Genomic DNA, 20,170 nt, shown 5'->3' on the forward strand with positions numbered 1-20,170 from the left:
TCACCTGGAGGGAGTAATCTGGTTCCTGTTTTAAAGGATTACTCTGGTTTGGGATGTGAATTATTCTAACTGGGAGGGTGGTAGCTCCAGGTGGCTCTGGTTCCTTGTCATAAAGATGTTATCAATTCTGTCTTTTCTGGAATCCAAAGTGATTGCAAAGTGACTGTAGAGAACAGTTTAGAGCAAAGATAGATACAAAATGGAGGCAATGCCAAGCTCCTCGTTTTTAGTTCATTTGTGGACCCAAGTAAGGAGTCAGTGCTTTTCAGCAAAAGCAGTTTGAGCGCCTCTTACAATACTGTGATTATGTGGAAGGTGCTTAGTTAGAGACAACGTGGCATGGGGTCAGCAATTGAAACAGCTCAGGAAAAAATATTCTTTGTACTATATTTGCAACTTTTTGTAAGCTTGAGTTTCAAAATAAAAACTGAAAAGTTAAACACCTGATAATGGTGGAAAACCGCACGTGATTCAGAGCCAAAAAGCTCAGTAGACCTCGACTCACTGTGTGACCTTGATTGAGCCAGTCAAGGCTCTTTAGGGTTCCTCTCACGTGCAATTTTGCAATACCTACACCTAAAGCACTGGCCCTGCCTGAATTTCTCCAGGCTGCAGCTGTCTTCCAATGCCTCAAGGCTGCACCCACGGACTTATACTAGAGATAAAAACAGACGAAAATAGCTGTGGCCGGAATCTCGAGACTGCAAAGGCACAGTTGGACCCAACTTTGGCCTTCGTCGGCTGGATCGTTTTCTCGGCGGTGGAGCAGTCACTCCTGCCCGAGTGGGCGCTCGATGGCTCCGCGGCCCGCTAGCCGGGCCTCAGCACGGGCGCGGCGGCGCGGCTCTGGGCGCGCTCCTATTGGCCGGCTCCCGCCACGCCTGCCGGCTTCCGGCCCCGCCCCGCGCACGCCCCGCCCCGCGCACGCCCCGCCCCGCGCACGCCCCGCCCCGCGCACGCCCCGCCCCGCCCGACTCAGTGTCGCTCAGTCGCACCCGCCGGCAATTCCAGGTGCTTCATTACAACGCTGAAGAGCCGAGAACTTGACGGGGTCCGGACAGGTGCTGAGACAAACAGTTGGGGATCCCGGGAGAGGGGCGACGTTGGGTTCCTAAGCTGCCAGGAGGGACAACGCGCCGGGCTCCTCCTCCCGTCCTATGAGTTGAGCGGCTCGGGGATCCCCATGGTGGTCGCTGAGGACGCCGGGACCCCGAGTGTGGGGACAGGTCGAGGGGTGAGAGGTGGTGGGCCCGGGGCCGTGGCGGCGACCAAGCGGTCAGCAAAGAGGCTTCCCGGAGCACAGTAGGTAGGGGTGGGCTGTGTCCTCGGGCGAGCCGGGGCGCGGGCTAGGCGCCGGGGGTCGGAGGTCAGATGGAGCCTGCCGGGCCTGAGTCCTCCCGAGCGGAGCGGACTGGGGCCGAGGCGCTGTCCCGCTGTGCGTGCGCCTCGGGTGTCCCTCAGACAAGTCCCCGGGATGTCGCCTCCGTGCGAAGGACCGCGTCCACGTCTCGGGGAAGAAAGCCTGGCTGGGTGGCAACTGCTCAGTGCAAAAAAAAAAAACCCAAAACGCCTTTCCCCTGAGGTCGGCCAGCGCCACGTCGTCTCCAGTGACTGTAAATCTCCAGACACTTTATAAAGCGCTTTATGGTACTGGTTAATTACAGTAATGGGCGCCTGGGCAGGGAGCGTAATTCGAACTGTCGGGTCAGATAAGAGTCGAGCTCCCTCCTCTGTCTTCTTGTACGTACGTCCATCCAGCCACCCGTGTGGTCCACAGATTGCTAGCGCTTTCCTCGTGCAGACCCGGCGCCCGTAGGGAACTTACGGCCCAGAGGAGTCTTTTAAGTTTTTTTTGGGGGGGGTGGGGATGGGTAAAAGTGTCCCGCGGTGCAGCTGCGCACTGTGAGGGTCGTGAACCCCGGAGGAGGCTTAAGGTTAGGGAAGCGCCAGTGTCGCTAGAGCCCCGCGGTCGTGGGGCGCGAAGGCGAGCACCGCCCGCTTCCTTTCCCGAACGTGTTGGGAAGTGTGTCCTCGAGAAAGTCATGCGAGATTCGCCTTCTGTGTTAAAAGCATCGACTCTCTGCTTTCATAAAATGGGAATCTGGCAGGTCTTGTGTAAGAATAGTGACGGTTGGAGAAGAGTGGAGGTGGGATTTGTTGTGCCTGGCAATGCAGTTATTCTAAGTAGACAGCTATAGACTAGGAAAAGACTTCTGACCTTACTGATGAGAGACCTGAAACTGACTTTACGCGTCTCCAGTACCACTTCCGGTTCTTAGATCAGGTCACTATTTTGTTCCTTTTTCTTTATTTAAGTGTCTGACTCTAGTGACTGAAAATACATAACTCCAAAGTACCTCCTAAAAATTTAAAGTAGATAAGATTACTATATTAACTTAAGTTCATGAGTACATTGCCTGTGGAAAAAAATTACTTGATTTTTATCCAGTGCACTTATCTTCCTTCTGTCTTCCTTCATTCCTTCCTTCTTTGCAGTTTTATTTCACAAAAGGAATGAAAATGGTTTTATGAACATTTCTCAATTATGAATAAAATAAGAGATTAAGTTACGGATTTTTCAATTCTAAAATTCGTTTATTCTAAATTCTGGTTAACTGGTTTAATGACGCCCACATTAATAAAAAAAGAAGCCGTATTGAGTCTTGTGTGGTTCATAAATTATCCCATAGTATAATTGAAAAGTTTGGATGATCCTTTAGTGAAAACATAGTTCTCTTATTTAAAAAAAAAGAGTTCTAAGGGAGGGGAGTAAGAGAGAGTAAAAGAAAAAAAAAACACCCTAACACACTTCTGATTTTTTTTTTCTGGTTCTGGGGCTTGAACTCAAAACCAGCCCTTTTATTTTGTGATGGGTTTTTTTGAGATAGGGTCTGGAGAACTATTTGCCTGGGCTGACTTTGCAACCTTGATCTTCCTGATCTCTGCCTCCTGAGTAACTACGATTACAAGTGGTGGCTCCTGGCAACACTTAAGTTTTTAAGCAGATGTGAAGGTGCTGTTACTAGACTTCATTTAAAAGTGAATTAACTGGAGCTCAAGAAATTAGTAAAGACTTGCTTTTGTATTATTTAATTGGATCCATTGTTTAATTCTAGTGTTAAATTCTATCCATTACAACAGGAATAGACCATGCTTGCGCGGGTCAAATCTGTTTTCTCAGTTTTTGTAGATAGTTTTATTGAAACCAACCATGTTTAACCACTAAATATTTTGTGGCAGAAAATATGTTAAATTCTGTTTTTCTAAATGTAGAATCCGTAAATGTCTCTCTATTCTAGACGTGTCATGATATAAGAGGAACATGGTTTTCTGCTACATTTACCTGGTAACAAGGTTTTATAATTTCAACAGCTCTTGCTTCTTGGAAGTATAGATAGAGAAAGGATTTTATGTTTTTTTAACAACTTTTTGATTTTTAGTTTTAATTTAGATCTGGTCTGGAAAGTTTTTTTCATGTAGTAAATGTCTTTAATATATCGTTCATGATATTCATCATAAAGTAACAATAAGTTTCCTTTACTCAAAACTTTTTTTTTTTTTTTTTTTTGGCAGTGCTGGGATTTGAATCAGGGCATCATGCTTACTAGGCAAGCTCTCTTAGTGCTTGAGCCACTCTGCTGGCCTTTTTGTGTGTGATGGGTTTTTTTCCAGATTTACCTGGGGCAAATCCTTTTGATCTCTGCCTGGTGAATAGCTAGGATTACAGGGGTGAGCCACAGGTGTCTGTCTTACTGCTGAGAACTTTTTAAACTTGATGTTTAAAAAGTGACAGCAGTGGTCACTAGATCAGACAGCATTATTAGCAGTATAAATGTGAAATCAAACGTGTCTACAGTAAGAACCAATGGGGAATTAGAACTCTGAACCAACAGATTGAACTGGGTTTCCTGAATCACACTTAGGCTTTTTTTTTTTTTTAATGAATAACTTCAAAAATATTTATTTCTAGAAAAGATGTATAATATAGCAATGTTAAAACACTGTATTAGTTACCTGCCTAAGAAATTGAAGCTGGTTATGTGATACAAGAGAAGGAAAACTTGGAAGAGGTGATAATTGTAAATATTTAAAGCTGTACATATACTTTTACTAACCTTAAAATAATAGCTATATGTTTTGTCTGTTAAAAAAAAAAAACTGCCAGAAAACTGAAATTGCCTATTGAAACATTAAAACTTTTTTTGAAAAAATTTTTTTGGGGAAATACAGATACACACATAGAAAATCCCTCAACTTTAATTCTAAAGTTCAAAAGGCTCTGAAAATTTTTGTTCCTCAATTCATTTGGCAGCAAAAAATGGCCTGAATTGATACTGCTATTTATAGTTATTATTTATCCCATCTATGTAAATAGGCTTTTTTTTTTTTTTGCCATAGAAATACCAGAGTTTGATGACAGAGTGCTTTGCAGACCAATATGGGGGTGAGGTATATTTATTACGTGTGTGGGCCATGAGGAGTAGCAGCCAGAAGGCAAATATGGGGGTGATGGTATATTTATTACGTGGGTGGGCCATGAGGAGTAGCAGCCAGAAGGCAAATATGGAGTTACTCCAGCAAGCTATACTTGGAAAGTTAAGAGCCTCACTGGACATCTGGCATGGAACGAGAAGTAGTGTCTGCCAAGGCCCTCAGATGTGGCTCCAAGAAGTCAGAAACACAGCAAAATTCTCGAATAGGTATTCTGTATATTATGTTGTGGATTACAAAACAGAGCCATGAGGAAGAGCCAGGATGTCAAACCACCATATGGATTAAGGGTGAATCTGTGAATTTTAATGAGTAAAAAAGCCATGCATAGTTGTGGTGGGATGGGGGGACTTCCTAAGTAGACCCAGTCCAAATAACTAAATGAGGAAGTTCTGGGTGGCAACTTGTGCAAGCAAATACAAGTTATTTTGAAATTTAAGCAAGAATTGCCTGCCCTGTAAATCCTCCTGTGCTTGAGGATTATTCCTGTACTAATAACCCCATATTTTCCTGCTTTTTTTTTTTTTTTTTTGACTCACGACAGTAATCCTGGCTATTTAGGAGGCTGAGATTGTGGTTTAAGGCCAGCCCAGGTAAACAGTAATGAGACACTTATCTCCAAAATAAGCAAACCAAAATAGACTGGAGGTCTGGCTCAAGTGGTAGTGTGCCTGCTTTGCAAGTGTGGAGCCTTGAGTTCAAGCCCCAGTTCTACTTAAAAACAACATCATCAAAAAAAATTATATTAAACAGTGTTCTAGTTTCTTTCATAATTGTTGGCTGCCTGCTCTGAATTCTTCCTTCTCTCAGTGGGTTTGCTCCTTCACTTTTAATGTGGTGCTCTAGTTTGAATCCAGGTAACTGCATTGTTAGTCATGTCAAAACTAAACAAATAGACTTCGAGGGATTTATGTCAGTAAAATCCATGAGTTTTAAAACAATAAATTGTTGTATAGACTTGTTTGTTAGGTTTTTTACTTCCTGGTACTAGATTCTTAACTAGGTACCAAGTTGTAAGATTGCTAAATAGTGACTTTTAAATGAGTGTGGTGGGAAATGCAAAACAGTAAAACTTCTGTTATCTTAAATGTACCTCTAGCATTCCTAAGTATCCAGAATGAAATCTCCCTTCCCAGTTAGAGATGGGAGAATTTGGTATATGGTATAGAAAGTGAGGAAAACTGTCCAGCCAGGGTGAAGGGCATGGCTCAAGCTGTAGAGCAACTGCCTTGCAAGTGCAAACCTTTGAGTTCTAATCCCAGCACCACCACCATGAAAAAAAATGTCAATAGCCAAAGACGAAATTAAAACTTTTAGTACTTATGGATTTACTTTGCAGGAAAAAAGGGGTTTCTGGAAGCTGATGTCTCTAGAAGACCTAACACTTTAACAAAAAGTCTCAAAGTATTGGAAATATAAGAGAGTGAAATGATGAGAAAAAAATCAAAGTTATAAGGATTAGATGCTTCAGCAGCTATGGCAGTAATTATCATTTATAGCAGTGATTAGAAACATGGACATTGAAACGAGACATGGTTTTTACCTTCTTTTTTCCATGTAAATAACATTTAAGTCTTGGAAAAATTTTCTTTTTCTTTCTTTTTTTTGTTTTTGGTGCTAGGTATCAACCCAGTTCCCCATGCATGCTAGGCAAGCATTCTACCACTGAGTTCCATCAGCTCCATCCCCAGCCCATGGACAAACTTTTTAACTCTTTGTCTGTAAAATGAGAACAATAACACTTAAAATTAAGCTGGACATGGTGGTCCATACCTGTAATCCTAGCTACTCAGGAAGTTGAGGGCCAGCCCAGGGAAAAGGTTAGTGAAACCCATCTCAACCAACAAAACCAGGGCAGAAATGCCTGTAATCTTAGCTATGCAGGAGACAGGTAGGAGGGTCACAGTCTGAGGCCAGCCTGGGCAAAAACACAAGACCTTGTCTGAAAAATAAAGCAAAAAGGGCTGGGGTGTGGCTCAAGTGGTAGAGTATTTATGTAGGAAGCATGAGGCCCTGAGTTTAAACCCCGATACCACCAAAATTTTATATAGATAGATAGATTTATGTAGAAGTATTCAGAATGTCAACAAAACAGATGCATTTTAGACAACTGAAGATTGATCTTTAATTAATTTTTGCTGCACACCAGTAAGAACCTGCTTTAAATTTCCTTGCCATTTTATAATCCCCAGCCTATACCAGGCAAGGTAGTGGCTACTAAAAATATCGTCAGAACAGGACTATCTAAACACATTTGGTAGTGTGTTACTTCACTATGCAAAAAAGATAATGTAAAGTTTAAAAGCAAATTTACACAGCCTTACATTTTAATTGTCTTTTAAAAGGAGTCAGTTCACACAGGAATGCTAAATGCTGTATAGGCAAAGAAAAAACTGCGCTAGAACCAAGTTCCTCATCATCTTCCTCCTGCTTCTCTTTTTGCTCCTTTCAGTTCAGAAGTCAGGTTTTCCTTTGGTATAGCAAGTGTCCTTTCTGTATTTTTCCTTCAGCACAGCAGCCTTCTTTTTACAAAAGACTGCTTGTCATCTGCACCAGTGTGTGCGTCTTTTTCAGTTTCTTTGCATCATCACCAATGAATAGAATGGGATGTTCTCCTTTGATTTTTGGATACTTAGAGCAGAACAAGTAGGAGGCTTCCTGGATGCATTGGGATCCTTTTTGTTCCTTCCCTTTCATGGCAGGCCTTGTCTGCCCTTGCCATGTCTTCCGATTTTCCTTTCTGTTTAGTAGATGTGGTCTCCTGCTTCTCTGAGCACCTCTTTGGGACTCTGAGAAGTTAATTGAAGTACTTTGTGCTGCTTCATGTGCTTTTCCTGGCAAGTTTGCAGAGTGTATATGATGACAATTTCCTCTTCATTTCTTGGGATCTCATGTGCCCATATTTAGGTGTTTTCCCTCAACAAGGCACACAGTTGCCCAGTGCCTGGCTGATGTTCTGAATTTTTTAAATTTTTGATCAATAGCAGTCTTTAATAATTACTATTTCAAGGGTTATATTCTACAGAATATCAGTTCCATGAGCTATCCCTCAACAGGGATAAGGAAGAGGTTAAGGGTGAGAGAGAAGTCTATGATTAAAATATGTTGAGAAATGTCACACGCTGTATCTACATGCATGCTTGGAGAAACCCTAGTAAGGAAAACTGTCAAGTTCAGCATTTTCTAAAAGTATTTCCACTTAGACCATCCCCTTCCTGCGCTCCCCCTTTGGCATTGTTCTGCAAAACACTTTTTGCTAAACTTTATTTACTCATTTTTTACTTTTTGTGGTACTGGGTTTGAAGTCGGCCTACATCTTGAGCCACTCCACCAGCCCTTTTTTGTGATGGGTATTTTCAAGATAGGGTCTTGTGAACTATGTGCCCTGGCTGACTTTAAACATAGACCCTCCTTATCCCTGCCTCCTGAGTACCTAGGATTATAGGCATGAGCCATTGTGCTCAGTTTGCTAAACATTTTTTATCCATGGATCTCTCTCTTAGAATGTAAACCTCTGCACTTATAGTTTTTATAAGTATATATACAAATATATATATGTTTCCTTTTGAGCCTCTTGCCCAGGTTGACATCAAACTTGGAACCTCCTGCCTCACTCTCCTCAATAGCTGGGATTATAGGTGTGTACCACCATACTTGGCTCCATAATTATCTTTTTTTGTGTGTGGTACTGGGGCTTGAACTCAGGGCCTTCACCTTGAGCCACTCAAACAGCCCTATTTTTGTGAAGGGTTTTTTCAGATAGGGTCTCACGAACTATTTGCCTGGGGTTGGCTTTTAACTGTGTTCCTCCTGATCTCTGCCTCCTGAGTAGCTAGAATTATAGGCATGAACCACTAGGGCCCAGCAGGATTAAATTTCTTTGTCAGAGATTTTCCTGCTATTTTCTGAAGTGATTTTTTTAAAGTTGGATTCTAAAATAATGAGCTTATTGTGGAAAGAAATAAGATATTTCAGATTCGAAGATGAAATAAATACAGATAAGATTGAAACATCAAGCTGTAACTATTAAAGAACTCTAAAGTTAAAAATGACTTGCTCCAGTGACCCAGTATAGTGGTTAAGATGTTAGCAAATCACTTTTTAGGATCAGGCCAACAGATATGTCAAGTACAGTAATGAAAGCATCTCATTTGCTCTTTATGGGACAGGGCATGGCCTTGCTTAGGCAACATCTCAAGCATGAATTGATGTAATGCTCTTTGTAACTGTGAGTTCCTATTTTGTAACCTATAATTTTACAAAGCCTAAATCACAAATGTGAATCTGAGGTCAGAGTGGAATAATCCCTCTTCCTAGATTAAATCTAACTACTGTATTGTTTTGTTTTGTTTTGTTTTTAAAGTTTAGAAGATATGCTTCCTGAAGTGTGGGAGTTCTTGAGCATTGGCTGTTCTTTGTTTTACTTTGTTCTTTTTGAATAAAACCAGAGAACTAAAGATTAGAGGCTGAGTTGAATCTCTTGTATCTTTTACAAAAGTGAGAGTCAAAGAAAAGTAATTGAAATTTAAGTATGAGACTATCTTAAAATTTTAGGCACTTGATACATTCTGGAATTAAGTTTTATTTACTGCTTAGTGACTTTTTCATTTTGTGAATTACTTTTTTTGTATTGTGGAAGGAAAAAAACTAACAACCCAGACCAATAAATCTATCTTATCTTGTGTCTGATGTTCTCTTTGACTATTTGTGACTTTCTTGTTTCCCTCTTCAAAATGATTTGACAAACCTAAAATCAATTCATAATCAAAAAGATTAGGAGTGTTTTCCTCCCACAATAAATTCTAACATGTTATTCATCTCTCCCAAAAAATCTGTAAATTCTAGACAGAGAAAATTGTGTTTGCACTCTCTATCAAGATTGGCATAATTTTTGTTTGAAATATTTGAAGGTTCTTACACTGCCTTGCCTGCATACATTTGATGTTAACGCCTTTTCAGGTGGAAAATGAATAGTTGTTAACTGCTCTTGGACTTTGAAGTGAATTACTTTTGAATACTGTGGCCCTAGAAAACTAGCCCTCTGCTGGTTTCTTTTTCTATCAGTAATCAACATTATTTGTACGTTGTTATTTTGGGCTAATGAAGTCATTTGGTAATACTATGCGAAGTGCAGACATTAGCCTTTCATATGCTATGCCTGACTTTTGAAGACTGACCATGGTACTTAGGTTGAATCATATGAATGGCCAATAAAAATTAGCTATTTTTTTTGTCCCATGTGAATGGCAATTTCATATAGTTCATCTTTTTTATTTTTGCCCAGTCTGGTTCTAAATTCTTGGGCTCATGATTCTACTGCCTTAGCCTCCCAAAAAGTACTACCACACCTAGCTAAATTTAACGGGTTTCAAATTTTCCACTAAACTAGTATTACTAGCAGAGAGGAGCGATTTTCTTAAAAGAAATCTAGAAAGGCATTGCCATGCTCAGGACTACCTTAAAAATCACATTTTATTAGTTTTGCCTTCTATTGCGTATTAAATATGTTTTAAATTAATATTGGGGAATATCTTTAAGTAAACTTTGAACCACTAATAATATGTCTCATGTTTATTTCGTTGGCACTGCTGGAGTCATCCCAGGTTGAGAAATGTGATTTGGACTAAACCTTACTTCCCTTATGTCTAGTTCACAGTGCTTGCTTTTCTCAACATGCAAGACCTCAGGAATGAAAATTATGACTTGCTAGAAATAGCTCTCATATAGAAAGTGCAGGCAGGTATTGTTAAAGAAGTAAGTTGTGCCCCAGAGAAACATGTAGTCTGAGAAGCATCAAAGAGCCTTTATAATGCAGTTCAATTACTGCCTTCAGGGTATGCTCATACAAGGTTTGACTGTAAAGTATTGTAATTAATATTCTTACTGTAGGATAAGTGATCATATCAGGAACATGTTAATATTTTTCTTTACCATAACTTACTTAGGTCTGGAAGCTAATACTGTGCTGATATCATTTTGATTAATACTTCATTCTATATTGAAGTATGCGTATTGTAAATACACATTAACCTTATTAAATAACCTGAGAAGTCTTATAGGTAAAAATCCATAACTTTGTTATAATCCAAGATTCTCATACTTATTAAAATGAGAAACCTGGTCCACATTTTGGGAATGGTGCTAAAATCTGATGTTACATAATATCCTCAGATTAGCTACAAGTTCTAAGCTTTTTAAAAGTGGCCAGCTTGTAGAATGTTTAAGGGGCTTGATTGGATGAGAGAGTGGCAGTGTAGTAAATAGTAGTTAAAGCACATATATCAGTGGTCAGATTGCTTAAATGTATGACCAGGTTCTGTGTGAACTTAGGGAAACTACTTAGCTTCTCTCAGCCCCGATTTTCTTATCTGTAAGAGATGGTTAATAAAAATAGCTACCTCATGGACAATTTTGCAGATTTTCAAGAAAATAAATATAGAGCACTTAAAATAGTGCCTACGACTGGAGGAGTTGCTCAAGTGGTAGAGTGTTTGCTTTGCAAGTGTGAAGCTCTAAGTTCAATTCCCAGTTCCACCCAAAAGAAAAAAAAAAGTTAACTTAAAATAGTGCCTAGGCCACAGTAATAAGTCATCAGCAAATACTAGCTGTTAGCATTTTGCCAGATATATCAGATTGTCTTTTTTTTTTCATTTTTATTATCATACATTTGTTGTACAGGGGAATTCATTGTGCCAATTCCCAATAGCCTTAAATTGTACATTGATTAGATCACCCCCACCATCTCCTCCTTATCCCCTCCCATCCCACTTAAAGCAATTGTAAGAGGTTTCATGTATTTCATGTATGTATATGAAGTCCACCAACCATATTCTCTCACCTTAATCTCCTTCATTCACCCTCCCCCTTTCCATAAGTACCCCCCCACACACACACTGTACCTATTTTACAGCCCTGTTTTTCATTTTTTAATTCCTAAGTCAATGTTCAAAGGGGTTTCTCAGTGCATCTCAGCTGTGAGTATGCTTAACTTTGGTCAGTTCGCACCCCTCTGTTACTCTCCCTTACCCCTTCCCTTCCACCCCTCATTGTTCAGCAGCTCTCAGTACTTACTGTTACGTTCTCTACCTGTAGAGATGTTACGCATTTCGATATTGTTGACTCCAGCATTCTCTTTTCCTTTCCCTTCTCCCCCGAGTGCCATAGAGTAGTTGCACTATTACAAACACGTTCTACATATAACTGTGTATATGATCATGTTTGGTTTTGTGTATATGTTTATCTTTTGGATCTATCTTCCACATCCACAGCCTTTGTCTTTCTGAACCTGGCTTACTTCACTTAACATGATGTCCTCCAATTGCATACATTTCCCTTCAAACCACATAGTTTTGTTTTTCCTTATGGCTGAATAAAACTCCATTGGATAGATAAACACCACAGCTTCTTAATCCATTTATCAGTCATAGGGCATCTGGGTTGTTTCCATAGCTTGGCTACTGTGAACAGTGCTGCAATACACATAACATATCGGTATGCAAGTGTCTCTATTATGTGCTGACTTACATTTCTTCAAGTATATGCCCAGGAGTGGCATCTCACTTGGTTATATTACTGAATTATTTATTATCACATTGTATTAGCTGTTTTGCTTCTTGATAGGTCATTTTACACCACAGTATTGCTGCTGCCTAAGGAAAAAAAATGTCTTTTCAGCAATCTTAATGACCTCCAGAAAGGGTAATTTGATTGTAAGATAGGATTTTCATTTGCTCTGGTGGTTATAAGAAATTTTTTCTGACACTGAGGTTGCTTTTTTTCCTCAGTCATAGATATTGAGTACAAACTTGATTATTGCCTACTATATATTTAGTACGTTTCTCCTAAGAAGTTTTTTCTCTGGCATTTTTAAACTTTATCCTTAGTAGTGAATATTTCTGCCAGTTCATTTTTATAATTTAAGGAAGGAAAGGAAGTCTTTTTAAAACTAGAATCTAGACTTCCCGTTGTCCCTGAAAAATGAGTTCTTGGCAGCATTCTTTGTATTGTGCTTTGTTCCTTAAAAGGGGCATTTATGAAAATAAATTATGTGGGTTTTGCTTGTTTTTTTTTTTTTTTTAAACTAATCAGTGCTGCATCATGGATGGTATTGGATAGGCCTGCAGGGCTGATTGGAGGGAACCACCTATGTGACTAAAGCACAGATTGGAAAGACAGTAGCTGGGTGAAAGTGAGCCTCAGGGATAGTGTCCTAGAATTTAGAATATTGGCCTAAAGCATAGAACACAAGTGAGATAAAGGACAGGAGTTGAAAACTTAGGTAGAAAATCCACAGGAGTTTAAAAAACTCATAGGAGTCGACAAATATCTCCTTAGATTTAGCCTTATGGCTGTGGGGGATTTTTATGTGTAATCTCATGTTTAAATATTCATATCTTTTTTTTCCAATTCAATGTATTACAGGCCAGATTTTGCAGACAAAGAACCCATTTGTGATTCCTATCTTTTAAAGAAGCTCTTTTCAGTTATATAGTAATTATGATTTCTGATAGTATAAGTAATTTTATACCAGAAAACTCTTTGGGAGGAAAAAAAAAGGTGAAAGAAAAACTTCCATGTCTAACATTGGATTTCCTTCCTGCCTGCCTGCCTTCCTGCCTGCCTACCTATCTTCCTTCCGTCTTTTTATAAAAAAATTGTTAGCATAATATACTTAGATTCACCCCCTCCATCTTTCTTACATTGGATTTTCTAACACATCTTTACTTATTGGCTTCTTGTTAAAATACTGAGATTTGGGGAAATGGTATGTATTTAATTACCTGTAGCAGTCTATGTATATTTCTATGAATTTACCTATTTCTGTTTGGCTTGGAGTTTCTCTCTCTCTCTCATTATCTATCTATGTAGTGCTGGGACTTGAACTCAGGGCTTTGTACTTGCTAGGCGGTACTCTACCACTTGAGTCTTGCCGCTGGCCTTTTAAACTTATTTTGATATATTGGTGAATATACCATGTTGTATATGTATATGCTGCTTCCTCTGTTTAATGTTAATGTTCCTGATAATAGCTGCTATACTATAAAGAGTTGTAAATTTTTTTCTTAAGAGAGAGATCTCAGTGTGTTGCTCAGTGGTCACCAAACTCCCAGGCTCAAGCACTCCTCCTACAAATAGCTGAAGTACATACAAATTGTGCTACCACACGTGAGTAGCACACTTTAAAAAACAAAACAGTTTGTATTTTATTCTTTCTTTCTTTCTTTTTTTTTTTTTTACTTTTTATTGTGATCTTTTTAAACTGAAAAAAAAAAATTAAAGAATAGTAAAGTGGTCACCCCTACACCCACTACTTACACACACCTGTTAATATTTTGCCCATAGTTTATGATCATTTGATAACCATTTGAAAGTGCTTTACTGAAGCATATTTGAACATTTACCTCTTTATAAGTTCCATGAGTATAATGCCATTTCGTAAATTTGTGTGTGAATTTACATGTTAGGTGTGTTCTGAAAACGCTTTAGCATGTACCTGGGAGATGCTGGTGAATAAAACAAGCAGAAAAACAACAAAAACAGAAAACCTCCTTTGCCTTCTGTTATTTGCTACAGCAAAATTGAGGCCACATTGCTTCTGGGTCAGAACAGATATGATCTATATTGCTACAATTCCTAGACAGAATTCTCCAAGTGTCATCAGACAAAAAAAAAAAAAAAAAAAGACTCAGAGATAAGACTATTTGCTAGTTGTGTGGGACTCCTAAAACTCCTAACGTAAAACTAAAAGTCATGTCTCTTAGGCTGGGAAACAGATGCTGATGAGCATAAGTCCTTTTGTTATAGTTGTACCTCCAAGTGAATGACAGGGCAGAGACCCAGGGAAGTGGCAAGGTTTACTATAGAATTTTAGAAGAAGGTATGGATATTTGGTCGTTTGTTAATATGTATCTATGACCCACTTTAGTTGAAGGGCATTTAGGCTATAAAGAAAACTAAAAACCTAAAACAGAGTAGTCTCACTTTCAAGCCTCTAGAGTTTTAGTGGAATATCTTTTCAATTAGCAAGTTTTTGCATGTGGATGGTAATAATGTATCAGCTCTTTGAAAAAGTAGTGCTGAATACAAAGGTGGATTGTGTGTCAATGTTAACTAGAACTTACTAGGGTTTTCCCAGATTCACTCTATAGCAGTTATAAAAGATATATATTTAATTATACCTTTACTTTCTATAGATTTCTAGTATTCTGATTGTTTTCCTTTTTTACTTTCCTTTAAAAATATGTTATTTTCATCTATTGCAGATTTTTCTTCTTAGGTATATTGCCTCAAGTTTAATGAAAAGAATTGTGATCAGCTAGAATTTGATGCAAGGAATGGAATTATCTCATAGCTTATTGCTAAATGAAGAAGCGTACAATCAACTAGGTGAAGTTCAGAAGGCTGAGTTTATTTTTGAGTGGTTGAGATACTTGGAGAAGCTCTTGCTATCAACCAGCCGGGTAGGTAAAATTACAAAAGATATTTTGTTTGTTTTTTAAGTGCCAGATAATGTTCAGTTCCTTTGGTTTCTGTTCTGGTTCTGTCCAAATGACCTAATAAATGAGCTTTACAAAGTAGACTGTTAAGACTTAATAATGAAATATGGTAAATTTTTTGCCCCTTCCTAACTTGGGATTTTTAATATAAGACATTTGCTCTGTTCAAAAAGGTAGAAATTGGCCAGTATTTTTATATTACTTTAAAAATACATATAACACTTAACTATAACACTTAAGCCCTGGTGCAGTACAGAGCAAAATTAAATAAAGGTCGTTTTACTTAAAAAAGAAAAGAAAGAGTATAAGGAGAATATGAATTGAAAAGCTTTTTAATAAACACACTACATGGTAAAAAGTTCATGAAATGGTTACAAAAAAGGAAAATTGGTTATGCATACTGCTGGCCCACATTCAGCAGTTTACTAACATTTTGCCATGTTTGATTCACTGATTTACTGAGCAGTGTAGAGTGCTACTTCTAAATAATCCAGTACACATCTGAAAATAAGGACTTTTTTTTACATAATTATAGTATCATATGTAATACAAAAGTGGTTTGTTTCTGTCTTTGAAATGAGTAAGATTTAGAAGCAATCTTGTTAAGAGAGACTATATAGTCTGTTTAGAATTTATGTTTTAGACGTATCAATCAGCAAGGTCACAACCTACCTGTTGATGTGGCATAATGGCTATGATACCAACTTATTTGTAACTTTCATTCAAAATCTTGTATTTTTCTAGAGAAAAGTTATACTACAGAATTACATATCATTGTGTTGACTTTGAGTTGTCTTTTTGTTACCTGTCTTTCTAGAGTGATGTAAGGGAGAAACAGAAGACTCTTGTTGAACAACTCCTATCCTTGTTGAACAGCTCCCCAGGGCCTCCAACTCGTAAACTTCTTGCTAAGAACCTAGCTGTACTTTATAGTATTGGAGATACATTCTCTGTTTATGAGACAATCGATAAATGTAATGATCTTATTCGTAGCAAAGATGATTCTCCAAGTTATCTTCCCACCAAACTGTAAGTTAAACTTTAAAACTGAACAGAACAGAAAAATATTGCTCTCTTATTGTGTGATTCTTTTTTTTATGAAGTACCATCCAACTCGACAAGTATTTTGAAATTGTATACAAATTCAATTTGTATTTGAAAATACAAAGTTTGAATTTTAACTCATTTTTAAATTTTTTAAAAAATTTAGCATTTGTCCTTTGAGAAAGTCATTTTAAAAATATTTAGAGACTGGGAGTGTAGCTCAGTGATAGAGTGCTTGCCTTGCCCTGACTAGGTCCTGGGTTTAATACCCAGTACTGCCAAATAAGTAAATAACAAATAATCATTTAGACATATTTAAAGTCTGGATTTGAAATTTAAAACATCTTCCTAAAATTTTAGCAGTTATATGTTTAAGAACATATTTTAAGTTCTTCAGATGTAGCATGTTCTTTTAGTTTCTTAGTTCTTAGTAGTAAAAATTGATAATCAGTAGAAAAATACTTAGTTTCCTTTTTCATAGGATTCAATTCCCTTGTCACCTGTTATTTTACAGAAGGCAGTGAGCCCTATGTGGTTTTACAACAGTTATTCTACAGAAATTTTTGTTGATGTGATTTTTAGCTTATAACAAAATGCATTCTCCTATTAAAGTTTTCAAGTTTCAAATTTTATGAGGGCAGTATTTCTTATTCTGCTTGTCTTTTATATTTAAGTGCATATTTGATTATCTAAAATGTGAAGTTCTGTTAAAATGTTTTGCAGAATTTCATTTTGTGACAAATTTGATGGGGTGGAATCTTTGGGCTGTGACTTTTATTAATTAGGCAGAGATATATTCATTTAGAATTCTTGTTATTGAAAGTACAGTTATTTCATATCCATCTAAATATCATACCTTAGGATTTAACAGTAGATTCTGGGAAATTTTATCCTTTCAAAGTAAAACAGATACTGTTGTCAACAAATGATGCTAGGACAACTAGATATCCACATAATGAAGTTTGACTCTGACATCATACCATATATAAAAATTAATTCATAAAGGGTCATAGAGCTAAATGTAGCAGCTAAAACTAAAACTTTTAGGAAAAAATAATATATTTTTCTGATCTTGAAATAAGCAATAGTTTCTTAGATATATAATAACACCAAAAGGGCCAGGCATGGTGGTATATGCCTGGAATCCCAGCTACTCTGGAGGTGGAAATGAGGAGGATCCGGGTTGGAGGCCAGCCAGGGCAAAAAAGTTAGCAAGACCCCATCTCAACTAATAAGCTGGGCATGGTGGTGTGTGCCTGTAACCCAAGCTATGCAGGAGGCATAGGTAGGAGTATTGCTTGCTGTCCAAAGCTGGGCCTGGTAAAAACTTGAGACCCTGTCTGGAAAATAGAGAGGAACTGAGGGAGTCGGTCAAATGGTAAAACATGAACACCTTCCTAGCAAGTATAAGTTCAAACCCCAATACCATTAAAAAAAAAAAAAGTTAAAAGCACAACTGCCAAAAGAAAAATACAGATAAATGATACTTAACCACAATTAAATAATTTGTGTGGCTGGTGGAGTGGCTCAAGTGGTAGAGTGCCTGGCTAGCAAGCCTATCACACGTTAGGCCCCGAGTTCAAACCCCAGTACCACAAAAAAAACAAACGAAAAAATACATCTGTGTGAGCCATACTTCAATTCCGTTTTCTGTGGTTATTTTGGAGATGGAGGTCTCATGAACAGTTTACCCAGGCTGGCCTCAAACCTCAAACCTCCAGATCTCAGCCTCCTGAATGGCTAGGATTACAAGCATGAGCCACCAGGACTGGCTACCCTTACATGTTCTTAAGATTTTTTTTATTCCTTTGGTTTTTTTTTTTTTTTCCAGCCCTAACTAATTTCTGATTTAAATGTTGTTTCAGTGCTGCTGTGGTATGTTTGGGTTCCTTGTATAAGAAGCTGGGTAGAATACTGGGTAACACCTTTACTGATACAGTGGGAAATATTCTTAAAGCTATGAAGAGTGCAGAGGTAAGTGATTCAACCAAAGAATAGTATTTTATAGGTTTATGCTTTCTTGAGCTAATAGGAGAGCTTTACATATTAATTGGAGATAACAATGTAAATATGTTTGTAAATATTTCCAGATGATGTACAGTATATATACTGTGCATTGAATATTTTTTAGAACAGTGATAATACAATAGAATTTTGTATATTTATATAAATTCAAATGGGTAAAAGCTACCTATTTTGTAACTACTGAATACCTAGTGAATGGGTTGGTTATTATAATAGCATCAAAAGGGTATCAGGAATCTAGTCATAGGGGAGAGAGCATGGAAGATATGTGACCAGGATCTGGTTGGCCTTTTGATTACCCAAGGTGTGTTCACTCAGCCCTCAGCCATATCTTCATTGATGTGTTTGCATCATTTTCTACCCTGGAACACCCATTGCTTTGAGACCATTTCTTCACTAAACTCCCAAGATATTATAATCTCTTAAGAACTGTAGTTTGGCCAGTTCTGAAATTAAAGCTCTTATATGTTTATATATTTTAAAAGTTTAATGGTATGATTCCTAATATTTAGAGATAACTCAGAACCTTTAAATATAAACACATCACACCAGTTACTCTTCTTACCTTACTTAGAAAAACAGTCTAGAAAACTGCTCTGAAATAATTTATAGAAATTCAAGGTAGTTACATGTTTTTGTAATGTAGCAAGACAAAGCACAGGGAAATTCAAATACAAGGTATGTTAAATTTCAAAAAGTATTATCAAATTCAAGAACTTTAAGAAGTTGGTCTGGAGGCATGGCTCAAGTGGTAGAACACCTGCCTAGCAAGCAGAAGGCCCTGAGTTCAAACCCCCAGTCCCAGTAGAAAAAAAGAAAGAAGAAAATGATTCAGTAGGTAGTCTAAGAAAAAGGATTAAAACAACATTAAAAAATATATATAAAAAGTAAAGTCTGTAATATGATTGGCAAGGGAATCTGCTGAGCAAATCACTTCTTGGCAATAATTTTCTGAAAGATTCAGAAAGGTAATTCAGAAAAGAGATCTTTTTTATTTGTTTTTTGGCAGCACTGGAGTTTGAACTCTGGGCTACATGCTCACTAGGCAGGTGCTCTTAGTGCTTGAGTTAGTCCACCAGCCCCTAGGAAAGAGATTTTTAACATCTGGAAGTCTGGTTTTATTAAAAAATAAACTTCTAAAAGAAGTATATTTCCTGGGCTAGTGCCATTTTAATTTCCCTCTCATCTCCATTGGTTAAGCAATACTACTTTTTAAGCTCCATGGCTAACAGAGAATTACTCTGTAGGTATCATATGTTAATGTTATTTGTAAGTATTTTATTACTTTCCTCCCTTTTTAAACTTTTTTTTTATTTTTCTTTTTTTGAGACGGCCTTACTATGTAGCCCAGGTTGGCCTCTAATGCTCAATCCTCCTCTTGCCTCAGCTTCCTGAATGCTGTTATGCCTAGCTGTTCTTTTATTTTTTACCTTTATAATTTGTATACACCTATGACTTTTATGTTCCTTTAAATAAAGATGAATTCATAGCATTACTATAAAAATGATGGCTGGTGCCAACTCGCCTCCTTTCAGTGGCCTCAACTTCCAGAGCTAGAAAAACCGTTTGGCCATTTAGTAAAGGGTCAATAAAGGCAGCTACTGTTTCCTGACTGTACTATGTGCCGTGCACTGTGATGGACATTTATCCATAGGAGCGTCTTTATTTCTCCCATTGGCTCTCTGAGGTTTGTTTTGCCCTCATTTTATAGATGAGAAAAATGCTAAGAACAACTTAAGGTCACACAGCTACCGACCTATTTATTTATTTATTGTGGTGGTGGTGGTAACTGGTGGTGGGCCTGGTGCAGGCTAGGCAAGTGTTCCACCACTAAGCTACAGATATACCCAGTCTAAGTCTTTTTAATTTTTAACTTCTATGTTAAACTATCCTGATAATGTCCAGAATATTAATGGCAGTCAAAGCCATTGGGCATTTTTTTTGTATGTTTGGCACTGTTATAAGCACTTGAACTCATTTGGTCATTGCAACAGCCCATGAGGTAGACACCTTCACATTACATGTAAAGCAACAGATTTGCCCAGTGTTACATAGCTAATAGGTACACACAGACTGACCCTGTGTTCTTACTGTGTTACATGGCAGTCATTTGT

The 20,170-nt window shown here is 37.9% G+C and overlaps 1 protein-coding gene across 6 annotated transcripts in view; it reads left to right on the forward strand.

The window, feature by feature from the left end:
- The first annotated feature begins 947 nt into the window (after positions 1 to 947).
- Positions 948 to 20,170, forward strand: part of Heatr5a (HEAT repeat containing 5A) — a 111,147-nt gene continuing 91,924 nt past the window's right edge. For 5 of the 6 annotated variants that reach the window (XM_074068204.1, XM_074068209.1, XM_074068207.1 and 2 more), the window contains exons 1-4: positions 948 to 1,061; positions 14,754 to 14,951; positions 15,805 to 16,016; positions 17,897 to 18,005. In XM_074068204.1, coding sequence (XP_073924305.1) covers positions 14,817 to 14,951; positions 15,805 to 16,016; positions 17,897 to 18,005 — 456 coding nt within the window. In that variant the 5' untranslated portion in view covers positions 948 to 1,061; positions 14,754 to 14,816. Of the gene's footprint in view, positions 1,062 to 12,912; positions 12,982 to 14,753; positions 14,952 to 15,804; positions 16,017 to 17,896; positions 18,006 to 20,170 lie in introns of all 6 variants that reach the window. The other variant, XM_074068205.1, reaches the window with a different exon arrangement.

This window comes from Castor canadensis, chromosome 3 (genome assembly GCF_047511655.1).
Source record: "Castor canadensis chromosome 3, mCasCan1.hap1v2, whole genome shotgun sequence".
In the NCBI taxonomy this organism is placed as follows: domain Eukaryota; kingdom Metazoa; phylum Chordata; class Mammalia; order Rodentia; family Castoridae; genus Castor; species Castor canadensis.